Below are 21,985 nucleotides of genomic sequence, written 5' to 3'. Positions count from 1 at the left end.
TCACGATCTGGAGGTCCGGGTTCGATTCCCGATGTGGACATTGTCGAAATCACTTTGTGAGACTGTCCTCCGAAAAAGTAAGATGATTCCGTGCTTCGGAGGGCACGTTAAGCCGTTGGTCCCGGCTATTAGCCGTAAAAACACCTCCACCAACCCGCAGTGGAGCAGCGTGGTGGAGTGCTCCATACCCCCTCCGATTGATTGAGGGGAGGCCTGTGCCCAGCAGTGGGACGTATATAGGCAGTTTATGTAACCTGCGAGATGTATGAGTTGACAGCATTTTGAAGACATTTTGTTATTTTAAAGCAATTTATTCGTCAGATCTACAAATAAATCGCTTTAAAATTTTAAACGGTATTCAATATTCAATGAAAATGGGGAAAGCTGTGAGATTTCAATCCGTAAAAAAATAATACCGTATCCCGCTTACCTCGGGTAAGGCAAGGCTTTCCTGAAACTAAGCTATGAACTTATTTTCTCAGTAGCCGATCTGTAGAATTGCTACAACATTTTGTTCAGGCGCTTTATGAAGTCGTTGCCTATGTTTACTAGTATACAAATTGCCTAAATAAGAAGTATAATAAACTAAAAAGAATATATTTTATTACAATTTTGTTTTTATTTTTTTTTGGTTTAATTTTATTTTTACCGGTTTCAAAAAGGAGGAGGTTTTCAATTCGACGGTATTTTTTTTGTTTGTCCGCGGATAACTTCGTCGTTTATGAACCGATTTTAATAATTCTTTTTTTAGTTTATTATACCTGCTTACTACCTAACCTACGTAGACCTCGCATTTATTTAACCATGGTTGGGAAATCCTATTGCAATCGTTATATAAATAGAAATGGTGTTGAAATCAAAACTTATTTTATTTATGACTTTATGTTTTACGGATTATTGCGTACCGTTTCCGATTGAAAGCATAACTATTGAAAACACCTAAAAGAATGGACTTTTCACGCTTTTCTTTGTACTGTCTTTTGGTAATTGTTTTCGTCATCTGCTACACTGCGGCTGTGAGTATATTGTACAGATTTTCTATACAAAACAATTAAAATAATACCTATCTATATTAATTTTGATATATTTCTAGAATTTAATTCTAATAAATACTATTTTAAGAGATTAGAGACGGACTTCATTTGAACTGCAAGTCAGCTGCAAAATTTGGTTAGCATAACTGCAATCCAACTGCAATAAGACCGCATTCGCAGTTGGATTATAGTTGAATTTTAGTCGGTTTGATGATTTGATCCAGTTGTCACGTCAACATGATACGTATTAGATGTATTACTACTATAAGTACCTACATTAAAAACATTATTTTTTACTGCCCAGGCCCCATGCCGTAAAGCAATTCAACCAGTCCGCCAAAACACGGTAGTTTCTTTACATACTAATCTAACTTAAAAAAATAGAAGACAAGTATATAACATACTCGTATATAAATACCCCTAAAAGGGATATCCCTAGGGATAATAGGGATAACCCTAAAATACTGTCAAAATCTTCTACACCGATTGTTGCCATTATGGTTTGAGTAAAGATGAAGATTTAGCGGCAAAAATCTTTTTTCAGTGCACATCATGCGCCGCCCACGAGAAAGACGACGTGCAAAGTTACTTTAAAGTCCTTCTACCTCGGAGGAAGTTCATAGTTCGCTTCCAAAATACCACATCCCCCTACTGAACTTAAAAATCGTATTTTTTAGGAATGGACGACAAATTTATAACTAATAACTAAAGCTAGCGACTGGGGCGCGACACGATCTCATACAAACCCCTGCGCCTTAGCTCCCCGTTTCGGCCTCTTAGGGTGGGGGTGTATCTTTAACAATTTGTCGTGCATTCCTCCTCACAAAAATGCATGTATCGGCGAGAAAACATAGAAGTATAAACCAAGGTTGTTGTGCAGGTGCGTCGGCACCACCGTTCTAATAACATGATTGAGGACAGCGGCCACAGGAAGAGGCACCACGTTAGCTCCACGATGTCTCCGAAGGTGGGCAAAGTATTGGAGCTGGTGAATAACTCCATGGTAGCGCGCCAGTCTGCCAAGTATGACTACGACAGCCTGCTCAAACAGCTGCGGAGAGTCTTCCACACCACCAGCACCACCGTGTGCTCCAAATGTAGAAAATCATAAGTTTTTGTGAGGAATTACTAATGCGTTTTATTTACGTACCCTTGTTTTATAAAGCTTAGCTCAGAGACATTGGGGCGTTCCGAAGAGGAAATATTTTAATTTCAAGTTTGTGTGCGGCCGTTACTGTCGCTCTCGCATCGGACTTTACAGCCATTTTAAAAGCTGCCACAGAAACGCTGTTTGAATCATCTGATAAAGATGTAAAGGCCTGAGATGATGAACGCACATAAAAATCCAACGATTTTTCATTCAAACTCCCATTGCCCTAACATCCGTGGCACCGCACATAAGTTAGGTTAGTTTAGGAACTAAAATAAAACAAAACATGTGAAAGCTCTTCATAACCCTTACGAAACCCTAAAAAGGTCCATAACTTTATTCCAGCCAAACATAATATATAGTGGTTTGTTACAGTTTTTCGTTTCATTTTCATGAAACCAAAAAGGTAGTAGTATCATTGTTAAAGTATACCTCGTAACTATTCTTGCGACTACCTATTTCCTCCTATTCTGGTTTCCTGGCATGTCAAGTGCCATGCAGGTCGTAAACTGCATTGAATTGGTCACCAACGCATTCTTAGCCTGCTGGACGCACTTGGAGTAACATTCTTTCCGAGACTGGAAGTTGTTCTGATTCCCTCCACAGCCGGAGTAAATCCGCCGTTTGCAAGTCCTGTCAGAAACAAATAAGCTCTATAAAAATACACTAAAAATCATTACATGTGTCTGTAAAATTTGAGGGTTGTCCTCGATTTCTCTGGGATCCCATCATCAGATCATGAATTACTGACAATGGGACCACCTGGGAACCAAACCCATTTGAATAAAAATAATTTTTCAAATCGGTCCGGGCGTCTTCGGCTAATCGGGGAACTTCCTCCTTTTTTTGAAGTTGATTAAAATAGTGATCGTGTGTAGATGTTCTGATTAAGTTGTGACCCCACAACTATATTATTTCGTAGCCTAAAATGCCCTACTTTTCCATCCTCATCTGTCCCGATGGATCTCCTCACGATCACAGCCTCTCCAACGCTTCTTGGGCTGCCTGTACCTTTGCTTCCAAGAGTGTCCATTCTGTGGCTGATGTCACTGTATCTTGATGCATTCTGCAAATAGACCAGTGACCAGTTCAATCCCATTTGAGATTCGCTCAGTCCATTTTAGCCCATGTCTGTTAATTCGAGTTTTAGAGCGCAAGTTAGACTTCTTTACACGATTGTCTTGTCTTCTTATTTTTGTAACTCGTGGATCTGTGTGCCTACAGTTTGAGTGGATTAGGGAAGCGGCCCGTCTATATTCGCTAAGGGTGGTAAAATAGTTAATAGGTAGGTGGTAGATAGGTCGTCGATTACCTCCGGTATAGCGGAACTGGTAGTCAAATCGTAAAATAACAACAAATAGATGAAATCTACGTACTTATAGGAGTTGTCCCAATACCAACGGTAATAGTGCCCGAAGCAGCTCCCGTAGTCAAACGCTAGAGAACAGAAGTAAGGCTTCTCCGCTGTGAGTTTATAAATATACAGTTAAATTACTTACTATTTTCATTAACTTCAAACAAAAGAAGATTAGTTTATACTTATATGAATTTGCACAATTATATTCGTATATTTTAGCCTACGTGGCTTTCTTAACACGTGTGCCAAACACAAATGTAATGTTTGCCCATTCAATGCTCAGAAACTGCAAATCGTAATTGCAATTATTCTGATTACTGTTCATTGGATTAAGAATCATTTAACTTAGGGAGTGCTAGTTACATCAAAACGCCTCAGAAGTTTTAAAGTTATGGTGAATAAAGTGTAATTATTGAATAACAAACACATATGCGAAAAACAGTGATCTCGTTGATGTCTTTTGTATGAAGGAACCCCTCCCAAAGTTAGTTGGCAACATGAAGCCGTTATAGGTTCTTTAATTGTAAGTACTTATTCTTTTTATTGGATTAAGTATCATTCAAATTAGGAAACATTGCAAGTTTCATCAAAATCAGGTAAGTATTTTTCATGTTACGGATAAAATCAAATAAAAATTAAGACTACTAATGCTGAAATTGTTATGAATCTTGTGTTTCGACTATAAGTACCTACTAATAGGGACTGAGAGATCCATTTAATAGTATAATTAGCATATTCATTAGTAATAGTTAGATCGTAAAATAAAGAAAATTTTAAAACGGCCAAGGATGTGTCGGACATACATGAAACGAATTATAAGGCCTTTTATATTCGAGTGTAAGAAATAATATTTTGTTCAATTCGATGTTAGAATTTAGATTCTGAAGTCAGCGCAAAAATATAAATACGGTCCAGCTGCATGTTCAATCCGTTGTCATAGATAAAATAAACGCGGTGGAGCATTTGTAGGGTTGTCAGGTAACGAAAGTTGTTGGTTCCGCCGACTTCAGAATTTAGATATTTTACATTACCTATTCAACAAAGTATTTATTATTTCTTACATTTTAGTAGACAGAGTGGATTTGATTTCTTAAATATTTTTTCTAACTGTGGTACAAAAATGGACACATAACATTTACAATAATCATATAACAACTTTTACAAATTAGGTTCGGAGCAGAAACACCACCTACTTCGTATTATGGACTGGTTGAGGTAGCAGTAATCATAGCACTCTTCCTTAGTCGAGAACCGGTTCCCGTTGCCTTGGCAACCACCCCAGAAGTATCGGTAGCATTTGTGCTGTTGAGCGTCGAAGTACCACTGGACGATGTCGGCGCGGCACGGTCCCGTGTCTGGGCGCAGGAAACACGCCTTCCGGCGAGCTGCACAATATATCTAAGCTTTAGCATAGAATATGGAATAATACTACGCATAGAACGGCAACTCTCCGCTCCCCACCAGCGGCTAAGCTAGGTTTATCTCACCCCTCTCGGTCTTACTTTAATCTTCAATCGTATGGGCGTTAGACGGCACACACACAGATGCGCGTGTACGATAACGTCAATGTCTGTCTAGAATTTTGGCGTGAGCCTTACCTTGCCCGTAAGTACCTTGGAATACTTACCCCAAAACTTTTAGTTATCGTAAGTGGCAAGTTACCACCTAATGATGAACTAAATGTCCAAGCATCACCGAATTTACAAAACTAGCTGGATAATATTTCAGAGTAAGATGGGGTGATAACTTAGACATGAAAAAGTGAATTATGTTTTCTACCATTGCTCTCAAAGTGATACTGCTATTTGACATTTTGTTCATATACCAATAAGTGTGCAATTTCAACAATAGCTTTTTTAGATGAATTGCATCAATGTGCCCTGGTTAGCCCCCTCTTCACCACATCGATGTTGTTGGATCGTATAGCCGACCGTTTCGCTCTTTGTGTATTGGTTTTAATATAGAGCGAGTATGATTCGGAGAAGAGCGCACAGAAGCGGTATGTCCCGGGAATGATCCAAGGTGGGAGTTGCAGTACCACGAGAGATTTCTGTTGATTTTTTTTTTTGACGTGACTTATTGTAGATTTGCCGCAGATGGCATTAACTACTTGGCCGGACAAATGGGGAGCGCTGAAGGCTCTCACCCGGTAAATTGTTGAATGACCAGACATACAAAGGTATAAACCCACGGACAGATCCCGGTCCCAACTCTAATATGTGCAATGTGCATTGAGTTACACCACCAATTCCCAAAGTGGTTTCACAAAATTCGTAGAAAAGTAACCAGAGTACCTCGAAATATAACTTTAACTTGCACCTTTACACCCATTGAATAAAGATATTTATGAGTTTGAATATTTTTTATGAAAGTTCTTGTTCTTATTTGATTTGCAAACATCAGATATTATTTAAGGGGATTCCGGGTTATATATGGGGGTATTTTGTGGGTGTTCCGTTATATTACAAGTTTGGGACCCCTGAGCTATCTTTATAGTAGCCTGATTTTTATAGTAGCCTGTCTCTCTTATCTCTAGTAGTAGGTGATTTACCTCTAAGCGCGTTAGTTACCGCCACACAAAACTTGGTTGTTCGCTGCTGAGCTGATACAGCACTCATCACCTGATACCCAACTATCACTAACGTAATTAGAAAACTGATTTGGTGCAGGTTTCTCCATGTCACACAATTAAATTGAATTTTCATTAGTTTAACAAATATAGCGGGATTTAGACAGCTACTTCAATAGAAAAAACATATAATTTACACAGGTATAAACTTGTTATGTGACTATGAAATCGAATAAGTTTGCGACACATTTTCACACAATCTGTAATAAAAATCCTACTAATATTTTAAACGCGATGTGTGAGGAATTGAGGATGTTTGGATATTTGTGGCTCTTACACATATACTACCTACTGAACAGATTTTGATCAACACGAGACATATACGCTAGATAATTTTATCTACATTAACAACAGTCTAGACTGAATTGCCCGAAAGTATAATAACAATCGCTCACGCGTTTCTTACGATATTTTTCAATGCATGTCTAGCTCGACATCTTGATGACGGTGCATGACGGGCTTGCGATAACCAGCTGTACGATTCAGCAAGGTGTGCATTATTCAGCAAACATTTCGCGCACAAATTTCCGCTTAAGGAAGAATTTTAAGCCAATGCTAATGATCCAATAAAAAATCGCGATACAGTTACGTTATATATTATATTTTATTCGTTTATTATGATACTAAAAGTCTTCGTTTCAAGTGGTATCTATTATTACTGCAGCTCGGGTATATCCAGTGGTATGCAAGTGGTTTTCTGGTAGTGGCCTCCCATGGTGCTGTTTGGACCCATCAAGCAGTTGCCTACACACTCCTTCAGTGTCTGAAAGTTGTTCTGGTTACCGCCACACCCCGAGTATATGCGTCGTCTGCATGTCCTGCAAAAAAAATATACTTGCATAAACTCACGCCCGTAATCCCTAATGTGGTGGGCAGAGCCACAAGTAATCAAAGACAACATGCAGCCATTGTTGATATGAACCATTTGGTAACAAAGGATTAGCCTATCATTGTTAATGCCTGTGCCCACTACGCCGTATCATACTAGGACCCTGCTAGGACTGTGTCAGGCAAGGACCGGTGTGTGCCAGATGCTACTGTGCCCACTGCGTTCTGTCCCGAAATTCTGGCCGTTCCGTGGATGGCACGCTACGGTGTTGGACGGTGACGGACAATAGTGGGCGTTGCGCCATACAAAACCATACAAAAAATATTTTTTTGCGTGTGCCGTGACGGGTACGGTCCTAGCATGTCGAAGGACGTAATATACGATCCCGACGACCCGATTACTCTAGCCATAGAGGCAGCCAATCAGCTCGCGACACCAAACACTTCAGGACCCCGATACCGACCCCGCCGGCGTGGTCGACGATTTCCCTCATTCAGCGCTTATCGCTATCGACCCACTAGAGTCGATTAATCCTTTCAAATATTTTTCCTCTCAGACGACGCCCTGAGCCGAGCACCAACTGGGCACCCTCAGGCATGTTGTCTTAAACGTTGTACCGGGTGAGAGCCTTCAGCGCTCCCCATTTGTCCGGCCAAGTAGTTAATGCCATCTGCGGCAAATCTACAATAAGTCACGTCAAAAAAAAAGTCCTAGCATGATACGCTGTAGTGGGCACAGGCCTTTAGTCATGAAATAAGATCGTCTTGAATTTTGTGGATAAGTATGTATTCAAATTAGTGTGTCCAGTAATACGAGTGTAATATTTTTATGTATAGTAATATATATACTTACTCGTAAAAAAGATCAAAATACCAACGATTATAATGTCCAAAGCAACTCCCAAAGTCAAAGGCCAAGCTACAAAAAATTGGTCTTCTTGCTGAAATAATTATAATGCTTTATTAAGTTTTGTAAAACGAACCAGCTTCGTTTAGGGCCTTCAGCGGTCTCCATTTGTCCGGCCAAGTAGTAATGCCATTTGCCGCAAATTTACAATAAGGACACGTCAATAAACCGCTGAGAATGTCGCACATGTCATGATGTATACTATCGACGCTGAGGTTGTAGAAGAAGTTTCCCAGTACTGACGAACGTAATCGTAATCGACCTTATTATATCCGTTGTGTGATAAACGCAAATACCTATATGCGACTTTGTGACGCAATATTGAAGGTTGTAAAAAAAGTAAAGGAAATGCTTGTTTTTTTCTGTTAGAAAAAAATGATATCACGTAGTTTTGAGGATTTGTGCCCGGTTAAATGGTAAAGGGCGCGCCCCTTATTATATGGCACTTAAACATAGCTGGCGAGGAGTAGGTATCCATACTGTACACCTCTACCTACCTCTTCGGGGATACAGGCGTCATGCCGTATTGTTTTGTAATCAACGATTAAAGAAATTGTTCAATTACATTTACGGTTCTCTTTCGGGGCATTATCGCTAGGTAGGAAACAGTAGTCCAAACATTCCTTTCTTGACTCAAACTTATTTCCATTGCCCTGGCAACCACCCCACCAGAATCGGTAGCACTTCACGGCTTTAGCGTCGAAATACCACTGAAGGATCTCGGCGCGACAGGGGCCGGTGTCCGGCCGCAGGAAGCAGGCTCTATGACGAGCTATAGGAAAAAAAATTAAGCCCTCAGATTGACGTGCGATATTAGGGTAATATTTCCAGCATAAGATGACACACAATTTTAAAAGTATGACTATTTATGATGACGTTATAACTCATTGTTACATACTTTCAGTAGTCATACTACCTTTAGACCACACACCTTTCACCAGGTGAGATTGTCACCAAACGCAAACCTATCCTTACTAAGTAATACTTTAATTACTTTCGGTTATCATGATAATCTTCTTCTATCGTGTGGGTTGTGAGGTGAATTACCAACCTCATTAACCCTGGTGTCAGGGTTACTATTGAGCCGCCAAAGGCCCCTGACATGACTCATGTAACGACTACTTACTTACATCAGTAAGCAGTAACCGGGACCAACGGCTTAACGTGCCTTCCGAAGCACGGATTATCTTACTTTTTGGACAATCAGGTGATCAGCCTGTCATGTCCTAACCAAACTAGGGATCACAAAGTGATTTTTGTGATATGTCCCCACCGGGATTCAAACCCGGGACCTCCGGATCGTGAGCCCAACGCTCAACCACTGAACCACAGAGGCCGTTATCATGATAATAAGTACCTCATTAACAAGAAAATCATCAATCATCTTTATTACAACAAGGTGAATAAGATGTGGCATTTTTAAATTTTTTGAAGCTCGGGACGCTGGGGTTCTTGCAGGCTTTATTTCATGCACTGTTTTACTACAACTTGTAAGATCGATCGTCGCCTTTTGCAGTTCACCTCTAAGTATACGTACCTAGTTGTACTCCTTATTCTATGCTCTAAGTTCCATCCTATCTATATACTTAGTGTTGTGTATTTGTTCTAAGCTTCACACTATCTATATAGTTACCTAATGTAGTGTAGGTATTTGTTTATGGGTGAAATGTTTGAGCGAGCAAACAGGCCTATTTCGCAAGACATACAATCGTAAATTACAACGAAAATTTGGTGTTCATTGCGTAAATAATATGAAGCTGAAAAATATTTCCAATCACACACTCTGCCATGCACATCGAATTATAATTGTAATTTACAATTGTAAGTTTTACAAATACGCCCCTGGTCTCTTTGGGACGCGCCAGAGTATGATTTGAATAAACTATTTGAGATTATTTACCTCTTAGAGTACTACCCACTGAGACGCAGAACTTTTTTGTTTCCATTTCTTTTCCTTTGGTTATTATACCGAAGTGTATCAATATTATCACTGTTATCAATAACATAACCATTCTTAATGAATAAAAATACATATCGAAAATAAATACTGTAAGAATCGGCAATATAGGTACTGCAGAAACCAATAAACATTGCAATACTATTCTTATGCAAGAATGAAATACAGTGGACTTTTATTTCTTATCATAATAACACAAATAAGTAGCCATACGTTCACTGCTAGACACAAACCAGAGTTATGCCACATTTACATACCAAAATATTCGTAATATATATAAGTATTTTTACACGTAAATTGATTCAAGTTGGTCCACTGCAGTTGAACATGCTTCCTAATTGAGCCCCTGGCGGGGACTGCACCTAGAATAATGAAAAATATAGCTTTCCGAATAAGTAAGAACTTAATATTTTTAAAATACGAATAAAATGATCTTACGCGGTCGAACTGCGATCGTCGCAAAAAAAGGAAGTTACCTACCTAGTCTTTTGAGAAAAACAATGCAAAATAAATAAGATACATTTGCAAGTAAAGGAATTCCTACTTACATAATAAAAATATGTAAACTCACCGAAAAACTACTGATTAAGTAATTATTATTGTTTATTTAGGTACTTACTACGAAATTAAAATTCTTATTTACATACTATAAAATTAATTTATTTTAGCAATGATTATCCTACTCATATCATAGATCATTATAATATTGTCTGGTGTGATTGCTGTTTGGAAATGGACCGCACCGGTTTTAGCAGTGATGGCGCATCATTATTCGTGAAGTAGTGAGCGAGCGAGGCGAATAAGCTAAGCGGTGGGCGGGGTGCGTGCGCGGCTGCGCGGGCCGCGGCGACGGCGGCGGCGGCGCGCGCGCTTTTTGCTCGTGGCGAAGCGACCGGCGCGGGCGCACTCCGGGATCTATCCTTAATGTATTTTATTTATTCCGTTCTTAACTCTCTCTCCCGGCGAACGTCCCGGCTCGCGCCATCTCAGCACCGCTCAACAACTCTAACAAAGCCCGTTATTACCACCTCCATGTCAATATGCCACTAAAACATTCTCTCACTCGGCTCGTTTATACATATTTTGTTTTATTCTGTGAACTAGTGTTATAAACATACAAACAAATATTATTGTTTTATTTAATTTAGTTGGTAATTCCGGCATAATGTATATCAATGACATAGTGGTCCATATATTTTTCCTCAATGTTATTTATCAAGCTACTGCGGCGGCGCCGGACGTTAAGGTATGTAAACGATTTTTTAAACTAAATGCTAGTGTTTTTTTACCAATAAAAATGAATCAAGATTCAGTTTACATTTATTAGCTTTAGTGTTATTTAAAATTTCAATGATAAGACCGGTGGGTCTTTGAAATTATTATTATGCAGAGACTCTGCTATTGATCAATGGACTCTACCTAGCAATAAATTACCTATTGTATAATTTACTCTTTGTGTAGAGTTCTACTACACTAACCGGCCGGTTGATTATGTTGTGTTTGATTAATACTTCACATTGGAGAGAAAATAAGCAAATAAGCGTGTGTATCCCGGGTATACATGTACAAAGCCAAGCGAAAATTGGCATCAAACCCCACATTCACTCACACCACACACTGCTGTTGCGAACTGAATTTAAATGAACGTTTTATAATACAATCGAGCTCGTTTATAAGGAAAAATAGTTGTAAGTTAAGATTTACAGTCCTTTCAAGTATCTACACCATCCTATTGTTCAAAGCACATTGACATACCTTCTAGTTATTACATTGCTCGATGTTCTTTCTTAACTATTTCTTGTTGTCCACATAAACTGTTGTAAGTGGGTAAGTAGGTACCTATATTTACTTAAGTAGGTACTTATATTACAATTTTGTGATAATTTTGCTCTCTAATTCACACTCAGGCGTCATCTCTACTGTAGTAACATTTCTCATGAAATCTTATAGGCTCATTTTGTATGGACCCTATCCTTACGGAGTTATTTTAAATCTTTTTAATGTGCCGTGATAAACTTTTGTATTTCTATTTTTTATTTACTTTTTGTCTTTATCTTAAGCCTATCTTTTCCTTAATAATCAGCCTAGAATGTGATGTAGTAGATGTGTACAACATAGTAATAAGTTTATGATACTTTTTAATACTTTTATATACAATAAAATAAATATTATTATTATATATTATTATCTCCCAAAAGGGCTGTACCCCTTGTTGGTATTCAGTGATACACTGAATGCGCTACAACAGTGGTAAATGTACATAAGGTGCCCTGCAAAACCTTCGATTTGCCTTCAACATTCTTCAGTAGCTAGGTACATAATTTAATGTGTACTTAGGTAGGCATCTATTCACATAGAGTGCCAATATTTAAAGTACCACTTCTGCCTTCACCCTTACTTTTTTCTTCTCCGATATTTAAGATCAAACAGCGCATTTCAGTCTACAAAAAAATACTTTACCTGTAATAGGTTGCGTGCGTGTTACTAGTTTCTGAAATAATGAAATCATGTAAGTTTCTATGCAGCTTTTAATGGTTTTCTCTTTTTTTTTATATGTATAATGTATGCAGTTAAAGTGCTATCATTTAAATGCTTTATTTATTATGTTGTTTTAGGTGAGCACACAAAGTAGTGAGGCATGCTTTGCCCACGTGACAGCTTGCGAGGAAAACGCCGGTGGCAGCAGGAAGGCCGTCTGCGGGTCAGATGGACGCACCTACCCTTCACGATGTGACCTCATGAAGGCGCAATGTTCAGGCGAGTCCGTCGCCGTAGCCCGAAGGGGCCCCTGTCTGGGTAAGTGTCCTATCATCAGATCTAACAGAAATAATCGTGAATAAGACATTTTTGTCTCTTGACCCATTTCGATAATGACCGTCGTTTATTTAGACATCGAGGTGCATATATATGTCTTATCGGAAGTATAACAGATGCCTTTGAGATAGGTAACTCAACGCTCAGCACTAGGCAAGGAACAATTTGCAGGACAACAGCAGAATAAGGTGCTTAACATTATGCTTACTAACTTTATGTGTTGAAATATATTCTTTTCTGCATTTTGAATCTGTGTCCCAGCCACGTAACTCATCGGTTGCATTGAAAATAAATAATCAATGAATACAATCAAGTGCTGTTTCACAAGGACTTTTGTATGAAAAACTTCTTTGTGTCGTGGCCTTGCGATGCCCTGTTCGCACCGATGCAATGGTACCGATACGTATACTTAGGTATTGTATTAAACACAAACGTCTGCTTTTTCTCGGTACAAATATATTAAATACAAAACTAATTATCTGGCCATTTAGTACCAATAGTGTCCCTCTACATACCTCAATACTTCATCTGTTCTACTCTTTTGCATTGCTTTTCATCCGGTCTGCCAGAGGCTCGTGTAACCCGTGTTGCTTGCCGTGTTTTTGAATAATTCGGTATGGTCACTGTCTCTCAACAGAAGGCCAATCGTCGTGCTTGATCGCTTTGCGTTACGCGTTGAACGCCCACGGGGGGCGAAGGCCTGCGTTTGTGCCGCGGTGCCGCGCTGACGGTACCTACGCCCCCGTGCAGTGCGCCGCCGCCGCAGGCTGCTGGTGCGTCACTCCTGACGGCAAGACCTTCCCCGACACCACCGTGAGAAACGGCAGACCTGACTGCACTAGGACTGGTAAGGAACCTACCCTCATACGCAACCAAAATGTTGCTTTCCTGACTAAAAGCATCAGGGAAAATCAATCTACAAACAATGATTCAAATCTTGCGTCGCAAAATACTGTACTGGTCGGCCAAACGAGAACAAATCTAGTGCATATTCATAGGCAATGGAATATATGAATACATACGAGTACGACAACCAAGGACCTAGTATAATGCTTCAAGACTTAAGGCATTAAACTAATCTGAGGTTCATAGTCATCGAATGTGAAATGATGTCTCTACCTAGATACGCGAGTCTAAGTGTTTTTTGATACAAAACGTTAGTCCACTTCAAATTCTGAGTAATCTTTTTATCGGATCCTAAACATGTGTTCGAGGCAAGCTGTAAATAATGAAGAGATGCGTCCATAATGTGTAAACAATTCTCCGGATGAAAGCTGTGTTTATGTTAACTAGAGCGCCTTTTGAAATCCTCTAACATTTATATTAATAATTGTAGCGTCGATGAAATTTGAGTGGTTCATAAGAAAGGTAACTTCTGTCAAAAACACGCTAACTACTAACTTCCTTCACAACCATCCGAACTTTTTTTAAAAATCCTTTTATATTTATAGTAAACTAGCTGGTACCCGCGACTTCGTCTGCGTACTTTTAATTTGAATATTAAGGATTATATAAAAGGAACGGTATAGCATGTGATTAAAAGAGAGTAAGTAGGTATATTTAAAAAAAATAAAAAATATCTGTTTACAGTCGTTATAAAGTACCTATGTATTCCATTGAGTGGCAGAAATTACCTAGGAATATTTATCGGTCCCTTATGTCCAAGACACTTACAGGGGTCAGCGTCACGTTGTGTACAAAAATATTTTAAAATGACCTAATTTAAAACTTTTTTGTACACAACGTTTGCTATTTTGTTATTATTTGTTAAAATGTAGAAATTGTTTGGACTCGACACTCGCGAGCAGGCCACGTATACACCACGTGCGCTCCCCCACCACAAGACAGCGCCGTTGACTGCCGCCACACTTCGGCGAATGTGCGCGACGACGAACGACGACCGACGGCAGTGGCGGCGATGCAGAGTATTCGTTAAAAGGAACTTTATCTACAAAAGCCAAATTTTTTTAACTTGATACACCCAAAACTACTAAATATCATGTTCCTAGGTTCAGTGGTTAATATTTTGTATACAAAAAGTTTGGCTTCGTAGTTCCCGTTCCGAATCCGTTCCGTTCCGTTCGAATTTCGGAAAATCCGTTTGTTGAAAAACTCTGCACATCCTAAGAGACCTACGTACCAAGTTTCATGGTTTTATCTTCAAAAATGACGAATACCCATACAAACATTCAACCCGTATTTCACCCCCATACTGGTAAAAATTTCAAAATGCTTGAACAAACGATTTTTTGTTTGTTATTTAGTGCCTAAACACAAAATTTAATATTTTTATCTTGAAAAATGACGAACCTCATAAAAAATTTCAACACCTATTTCATCCCCTCAAAGATCGAATTTTCAAAAACGCTTTAACAAATTGTTTTTTTATTTCTTATCAAGTTCCTAAATATAAAGTTTCGTGGTTTTATCCCCAAAAATGACGAACTCCCATACAAACTTTCAACCCTCATTTCACTCCCTCACTGGTCGAAATTTCAGCAACGCTAGAACAAATGTTTAATTATTTTTTATCAAGTGCTTAAATATAAAGTTTCATGGATTTATATTTTAAAATTAAAATATCCCATACAAACTTTCAACCCCTATTTCAATCTCTTCGTCCCTTCTTTTCGCAATAAAAGGTATCCTATTTTCTTTCTCAGGGTCTAAAGATTGTCTGTGCCAAATTTAATCAAAATCGGTTGAGAGGTTTTAGCGGGAAAGCGTAACAGACAGACAGACAGACAGAGTTACTTTCGCATTTATAATATTAGTAAGGATTATTTTCCCTCGTTAAATAGTAAACAAACTAAGTGTAGGTGTTATAATTTCGTTGACGAACTGATTACCTATCCGTTTCTTTGTCTAAAATGAGTATTACCTTATTACTATGATTGATTACTGGGCTTAAAGTTCGTATAAATGTCTATCGAATTACCTCCTCAAGTTTAAAGCGTAGCTAGTCATGTAGTACTATATTAATTATGTGGTGTAAGTAATTAGATTTTATCTGTATGTAATGTAATAGTTAGTTGAATAAAAAAACTTATACAAATCAGATCAATTAATTGGCGTAATGTGATTCTAGAAAGAGTTTTAATGTTAATAGATAGCTAGCTATAGCTATGTGTAGGTTCCTGTAGGAATGAGATATAACTGTTTAATAAAGACAGTTGCATCAAAATTTTATCATAAATTCCCTAAATTATGGCGCCTACCTACCCTCTAAGTTAGAAAAGTGATCAAATACTAACTTGAGGTCACTCAGTTTAAAAAAAAAACATCGAAATCATTCCAGTAGCTATGGCGTCATGCGCTTCTTGACACGATCACGAAATCTAGATTTCCGCGGGAATGAGGTATTTTCCCGCCATAAAAAGTAGCCTGTGTCCGTGCCTAAGATCCTATCTTTAAATTAACCAAGTCTTATAAAATTCCGTTCAGACGTTAAGGCGTGAATGAGGCAAACTTTTAAAACAAACAATTAAAAATCACTAACCTAGTTTTCTGTCTACTGCCTACGCCTTAAGTACGATAGCATAAATATTAATAGGCCATATCCTTTTCTAGATTACTATCTATCAGCTAACTAAATTTCATCAAAATCCGTTGAGCCGTTTAGGCATGATAGACAAAACTCCCAGCAAAAACCATAAAAAAATCACTAACTCAATTCAGTTTTCTGCCTACTTCCTACCCCCTAAGTACGATGACGTGATCAATTTGATCGTACAACCGTTTTTAGATAACCAACTATTACCTTACTAAATTTCATTAAAATCCGTTCAGCCGTTTAGACGTGAAAGAGCAAAAGTCCCAACAAAAACGACTACAAATCACTAAATCAATTTAGTTATCTGCCAACTGCCTACCCCCTAAGAACGATGGCGTGATTATTTATAGCCTATGACCATTTCTAGGTTATCATCTATCACCATACCAAATTTCATCAAAATCCGTTGAGCCGTTTAGGCGTGAAAGAGTAACAGACAGACAGACAGACAGACAGACAGACAGACAGACAGACAGACAGACAGACAGAGTTACTTTCGCATTTATAATATTAGTAAGGATCTAACAACTTTAAACAACATAATTTTCTATTAAGCAGTGATGTATGCTGTTTAGGTCTGGATATAATAAATAAACTCAGACGATAGCTTATTTTACACTGGAGTAGGGGGCGCCATATTTTTTGCGCAGTTTCCTTCATGTGAAAACTGTTTGCTGTTGTGTTTATTACTACACTCTGGAGATCTTGAACAGATCAATGTGATGACATGCTATATGTTGGCTCTATGCGCAGGAGTGTTCGTCGTGATTAATACTAACTATTTCTAAGTATTAAGCGTATTATATATAATTATGTATGAGTATTATAGCAAATTACAGAATTAGGTATAAGTATCTTTAAACATCTGTGAAGTTTACTGTTGCGGTTAGTTAGTCCGGCGGGAAGGAATGTAGTTCAAGACGGTACGGAGGAACTGTTAGCAGCTTTATTGAAACTAAGCGGACTGGTTTGGCGTCTTCAGATGATTAGACGGAATCCTTTACTTTGACCGTAACTAAAACCCAACCAGAGCTTGACTCGGGGAAACTACGGGAATATTTCAACCGATAATAAATTCAGCTACCTACTGTACAGGAGGTCTTAATAAACGTGTATATTTTCATGAATGTAAACATAAAAATAAAGGGGTCAGGGGCCCGTAGAGACGGAACACAGCAATTCTAACTTGTTTATAAGACAGGTACCTATTATTGAATAAGTCGCCATTGATATCGCTTGTTGCGAGAGTTCCTAAATTATATGGATGACAAGTCTGACATTCATCTTCCACATGGTCTTCTCAGAAACTATCGACGGATATTTTAATTATTATTATGATAGATGAATGTGCATGCATGCCGTATACAATCTGGAATGAATGTTATCAGCGACTATCAATTAAACAATTCCTAGGAATTCTCTATCTGTATCGTTATTGCAATGGTAGTTGTGTGTATGAGTTTATAAAATAGTCGATAGTCTACGTATATTGTTGTGAAAATGCCGTGAGCTAGTGTTGTGTGGGTTGTGTCTGTTGTGTGTACAATGACCGACCTCACCAGCCCAGGTGTCTAATTGTTTATTAAGCCACCAACCAATGCTATGAATTTGGGTAAGTAAGTCTTCCCTTTAAAGCGAGGGTCGTCCTACGCAGGGCGTCGCCCGCGCCAGTCGCCGTCTCTCGTAATCGCCAGCTTCCTCACTCCTGCACCTTATGACCTCCTGCTACTTACGACCACTTACACCTACTACATTATTGCATTATCATTGAGGAAAGCGTTTTTCGTTATAAGTAATTCAACTTTACGACGTACAATTTATTACATCATGGTTGGCAGATTCCTTTTATTTTTATTATTTATAGAATACCGGACAGTTTACATCGCTAAATTCTAACAGCCGATCAGACATTTTGATGAAACATTATATTTGACTAAGAGTTAGGGGAACGACGATCTTGTTTTAAAAATAAACTCAGGTAAAAACTTGCCATGAGTCAATAGTCCTGCGACTGGATTTTGCACTTAATTCTATCGAAGAATGCAATTTATGCTGCATTCGCTATAGGGTCGGCCGAGACGGCAATTCTGCAAGCTGATTAGTTAATAATACAAAAGAATTCAATCACACATCGTTGTTTGTGCTCATTTTGTTTCTCAATATTCATACATTCCTTCACGCACAAGACTGTACAGTCTGTGACTGTATTACCTATTTAATTATTATAAGACTCGTAATCCTCGTCTAAAGTCCAAAAAAGAATTAATTGGTTACCGTTATTGTATATTTTAATTATCCGGATACCTACTTCAATTTCCCCGATCTAATATTGTCTGTAATACAAAAATCGTTTGGTATTCTCGTTAGCAGCCGAGGTTCGACTTAGCATTCATAATGCCCAGCCGTATCTACTGCGAGAGATTTCGTATGAAACCTGAGGGCTCGGTATATTGTGAATATGAAATAGCGCCGTTGAACAAAGAGAGAGCATTCTTGGAATATTGTTATTGAACACAATTGTACTGTGAATTGACTTCTTTATATTTACTTGAAGTGCAATAATGTTGGTATAACAGTCACTGAGATTTCGAAAGGAAAGAAAAAATCATTCTGCCAGATACAAACTTAATCTCAAACTTAATTTGACAGCTCAAAAAATAATACTATCTCTCTCTAACGATTAGTGCAAAAAAGAGTCAGAGCACCTGTATTAAATTGAAGTTGTTGTCTGCCAGAATCGGCATTATCTACTAACTTTGATGAAAATGCGTCAAAGTAGGCAATTAAATAGAATCCACACTTTGAATGCGGTTACATTCAAATAGATGTAAAACCTATACGAGCGATCCATACATGGCTGCAAATAGTGGCTATTCTAATACTACTACTTATGCCAGTTTATTTGCCAATTACTAATGCTAGTCCCTTCCATTAGGCGGTGGCGCCTGCACATAACCAATCAAACATTTATTACCACTTGCGCCGACCTCGTTGCATGGAAACTGCCGCAATGCTCTCTAATTACATTTTGACATCTGGACTCGGGATTTGTGCTGTAATTCATTATAAACAAGTCTTTCGAAACGACGAGACAACCATTTCATTTCGCGTTTCCCTATCGAAACTTGTAATAACAATAAATAAGACTAAAGCATTCGTTATCGCCTTAAATTATTGTAATCGTTATATTGAGATTAGTCAGAAAATAAAATGCGAGGATATCGATTCAGTTAAATTACAATTTAAGTAAATTCATTAATTCTCATAATCCGCTGTCGTTCCGTCCCGATACTCTCATTATGTTGTTAGGATGAACGTTTTCTTTGGGTGAGATAAAGATCAGACAAAATAAAGCTTGGTATAATATGAGTGGGGTTCTTAGAAACAGCGGTTCGTCTCAGACAGCTCGACGCCTGATCACAATGGGGCAAGGTTTTTTTTGTCCTTGTAGGGGCAAGAGGCACAGAGAACCCGTCTCAGCCATGAGGTGATAGAAAAAAATGTTCAGACGTCATTTAAAAGCTTTGTTAAGTCGCAACGCACCTTTGATCCTTTATATTTAGCTTTACATACCTGTGCAAGGTTTTAATTAAGTTGTCCAGCAGAAGTTCTAGACAATAAAAAAATGCCATTAAATTAATATTTCTTGATCACTATTCTATTTTAGACGAATAAACTAATATATACCTGATTTATTTTAAGACTTAGGTATATTGGCGTTTAGCTTAGACAGACTAGGTGGAAATAATCTATAATACAATCTGGAAATATTATTCAATATATTTCCGATTGCTGGTACGAGTACCAGCAATCGAGAAGTGAGAGGAGTATTACAGTTCTATAATTCGAGGGTAATTTAGGGCGCAGGCGCCGCGGTGTCTGGTACACACGAAACCCGGTTTAGGTTCACTTTTTTTGTACAAGCCTCATAGCCGATGGCGACCAGCCTCCATTATAAATAGTGATGTGGGAATAATAATAGTATTTTTAATAATAGTAGTATTTTGTGTTACATTATGAGATGGAAACTAATGTTTTATTGTTAACCTTCGCGGAGCTCCAACCAGAATTTTAAGCCGGAATTGTACGTAGATTGTTTGTAATCGACTTTCATGTGTAGGTAACGGAATGGCTGAGGTGTAATCTATATGGCACCGTTTGTGTCCTTTAATTAAAATGGTACGCCACGGGCGGCGAGGAGGTGGCATAAGGCGACGGTTACCGGTTTGCTATCGACTAATGATGTACATCACTGCGTTTGGACCGGTCTGCCCTGCTCTCCCCTCTCGCCCGCGTCGCCCGCAGCACATCTCGTATAAAAATAAATGATTATAAACTCACACACATGCTCAACACACTGGCACATGCGCACTCAAATCTTTGATGTGCACTTTACAGGACTGCACACGCTACCCATAAACCAGATGGTCAGATGCTAGGCTGCGTTCAAATACACTGCAGTCGACGGATGAAATAGTACGATGATTAATATAGGTGCATTATTCGTGTTTGATGTGTGCGTATATTAGGTGCAACTTCTCATTGTACCTACACACATATTTTTTTAAGTAAGTAAGTATTGTTAAGTAATAGGTAGAGCGTCTCAGTAGCAGAGACAGAAATTACACGACGATAGAAGGAGGGTTATTTCCAACTAGTCAAATCAGTTACTTTTTACTAAACGTCAAAACACGAAATTACTATGGAATTTGTATGAAAAAGCACATTGTGACGTCATAGAGAAACATGATAAAATGTCGGACTTATTATTGCGTTTTTCTTGATTAAAATTCATAAATAAGTTTTAAAAAAGAAAATGTTTGACGTTAGTTTTAGATCTTGCAGCCACTGTTGATACGAAGTCCTAAGATGGACATGATGAACCTTATGGTGATAAGGGATCAGCCTATCGCCCATAACATAACAACAGTGGCTGCAAGTTGTCTTTGATTACTTGTGGCTCTGCCCACCCCATTTGGGATTACGGGCGTGAGTTTATGTATGTATGTATGTAGTTTTAGATCTGTCTTTATTTAGTAAGTAATGAGAATTTTATAATTTATCTTGAACCTATTACACGACCCGATTATCCACTTGCAAACCTATGTAATGTGATGCAGTTTCAATTATTCAACGTTTGTTTTTCCTTACAGGCAAATCTCACACCAGGCGTCGATCCTCAATCCGGGGTCAAAGAAATAAAAGAAGTAAGTTGTTTTATATCCTTGTAACATAACTAACTACCAACAACTCTTTGTTCTGAACACTATTTGTACTTTGTACATGAGCATAATGCTTCTATTATTATTTCGTTATTGTATTTGAAACATTGTTACAATAAAGCCTGTAACTTGTGAGTTTTATAAAAGAAACATGTTTATAAAATACATTGTTATATGTTCAATCACTAAGGTGATTTAAAACAACGAACGAGCGAAAAACAAACTTCTCTGTTGCACTTCTTCTTATCGTGTGGGTTGTGAGGTGGAATACCAGCCTCATCAATCCTGGTGCCAGGGTTATGATTGAACCGCCAAAGACTACTTACTTACATCAGTAAATAGTAACCGGGACCAACGGCTTAACGTGCCTTCTGAAGCACGGATTCATCTTTCTTTCGGACAATCTGTAATGTCCTAACCAAACTAAATGAGTAATATGAGACAATTCTGCACGAAAACCGTCGTGGCTACCGGCTTGAAGTGATGCCAAAATTGAACAAAACTACTGAATTTAGAAGGAATTATTACTAATTT

General features: G+C 38.3%; 3 protein-coding genes across 7 annotated transcripts in view; 1 reads left to right on the top strand and 2 right to left on the bottom strand.

Annotated features, from left to right (window-relative positions):
• Window positions 1–2,639: 2,639 nt before the first annotated feature.
• LOC126380265 (tissue factor pathway inhibitor-like) lies at window positions 2,640–6,159 on the bottom strand. The gene is made up of 4 exons (XM_050029545.1): window positions 6,093–6,159; window positions 4,735–4,926; window positions 3,561–3,648; window positions 2,640–2,817 (listed from the first exon to the last, which is right to left on the bottom strand). Exons 1-4 carry the CDS (start codon window positions 6,157–6,159, stop codon window positions 2,640–2,642), a joined length of 525 nt encoding a protein of 174 aa, XP_049885502.1.
• Window positions 6,160–6,750: 591 nt separating this feature from the next.
• LOC126380263 (boophilin-H2-like) lies at window positions 6,751–10,896 on the bottom strand. The gene is made up of 5 exons (XM_050029543.1): window positions 10,873–10,896; window positions 10,434–10,440; window positions 8,471–8,677; window positions 7,852–7,939; window positions 6,751–6,988 (listed from the first exon to the last, which is right to left on the bottom strand). Exons 1-5 carry the CDS (start codon window positions 10,894–10,896, stop codon window positions 6,826–6,828), a joined length of 489 nt encoding a protein of 162 aa, XP_049885500.1. The 3' UTR covers window positions 6,751–6,825.
• Window positions 10,695–21,985, top strand: part of LOC126379960 (SPARC-related modular calcium-binding protein 1) — a 21,231-nt gene continuing 9,940 nt past the window's right edge. Inside the window, exons 1-4 of one of the 5 annotated variants that reach the window (XM_050028998.1) lie at window positions 10,695–11,108; window positions 12,478–12,658; window positions 13,314–13,523; window positions 21,383–21,436. In XM_050028998.1, coding sequence (XP_049884955.1) covers window positions 11,028–11,108; window positions 12,478–12,658; window positions 13,314–13,523; window positions 21,383–21,436 — 526 coding nt within the window. In that variant the 5' untranslated portion in view covers window positions 10,695–11,027. The remainder of the gene's footprint in view (window positions 11,109–12,477; window positions 12,659–13,313; window positions 13,524–21,382; window positions 21,437–21,985) is intronic. The other 4 variants (XM_050029000.1, XM_050029001.1, XM_050028999.1 and 1 more) reach the window with 4 other exon arrangements.

Source organism: Pectinophora gossypiella, chromosome Z (assembly GCF_024362695.1).
Source record: "Pectinophora gossypiella chromosome Z, ilPecGoss1.1, whole genome shotgun sequence".
In the NCBI taxonomy this organism is placed as follows: Eukaryota; Metazoa; Arthropoda; class Insecta; order Lepidoptera; family Gelechiidae; genus Pectinophora; species Pectinophora gossypiella.
This window is presented reverse-complemented; position numbering and strand designations above follow the sequence as displayed.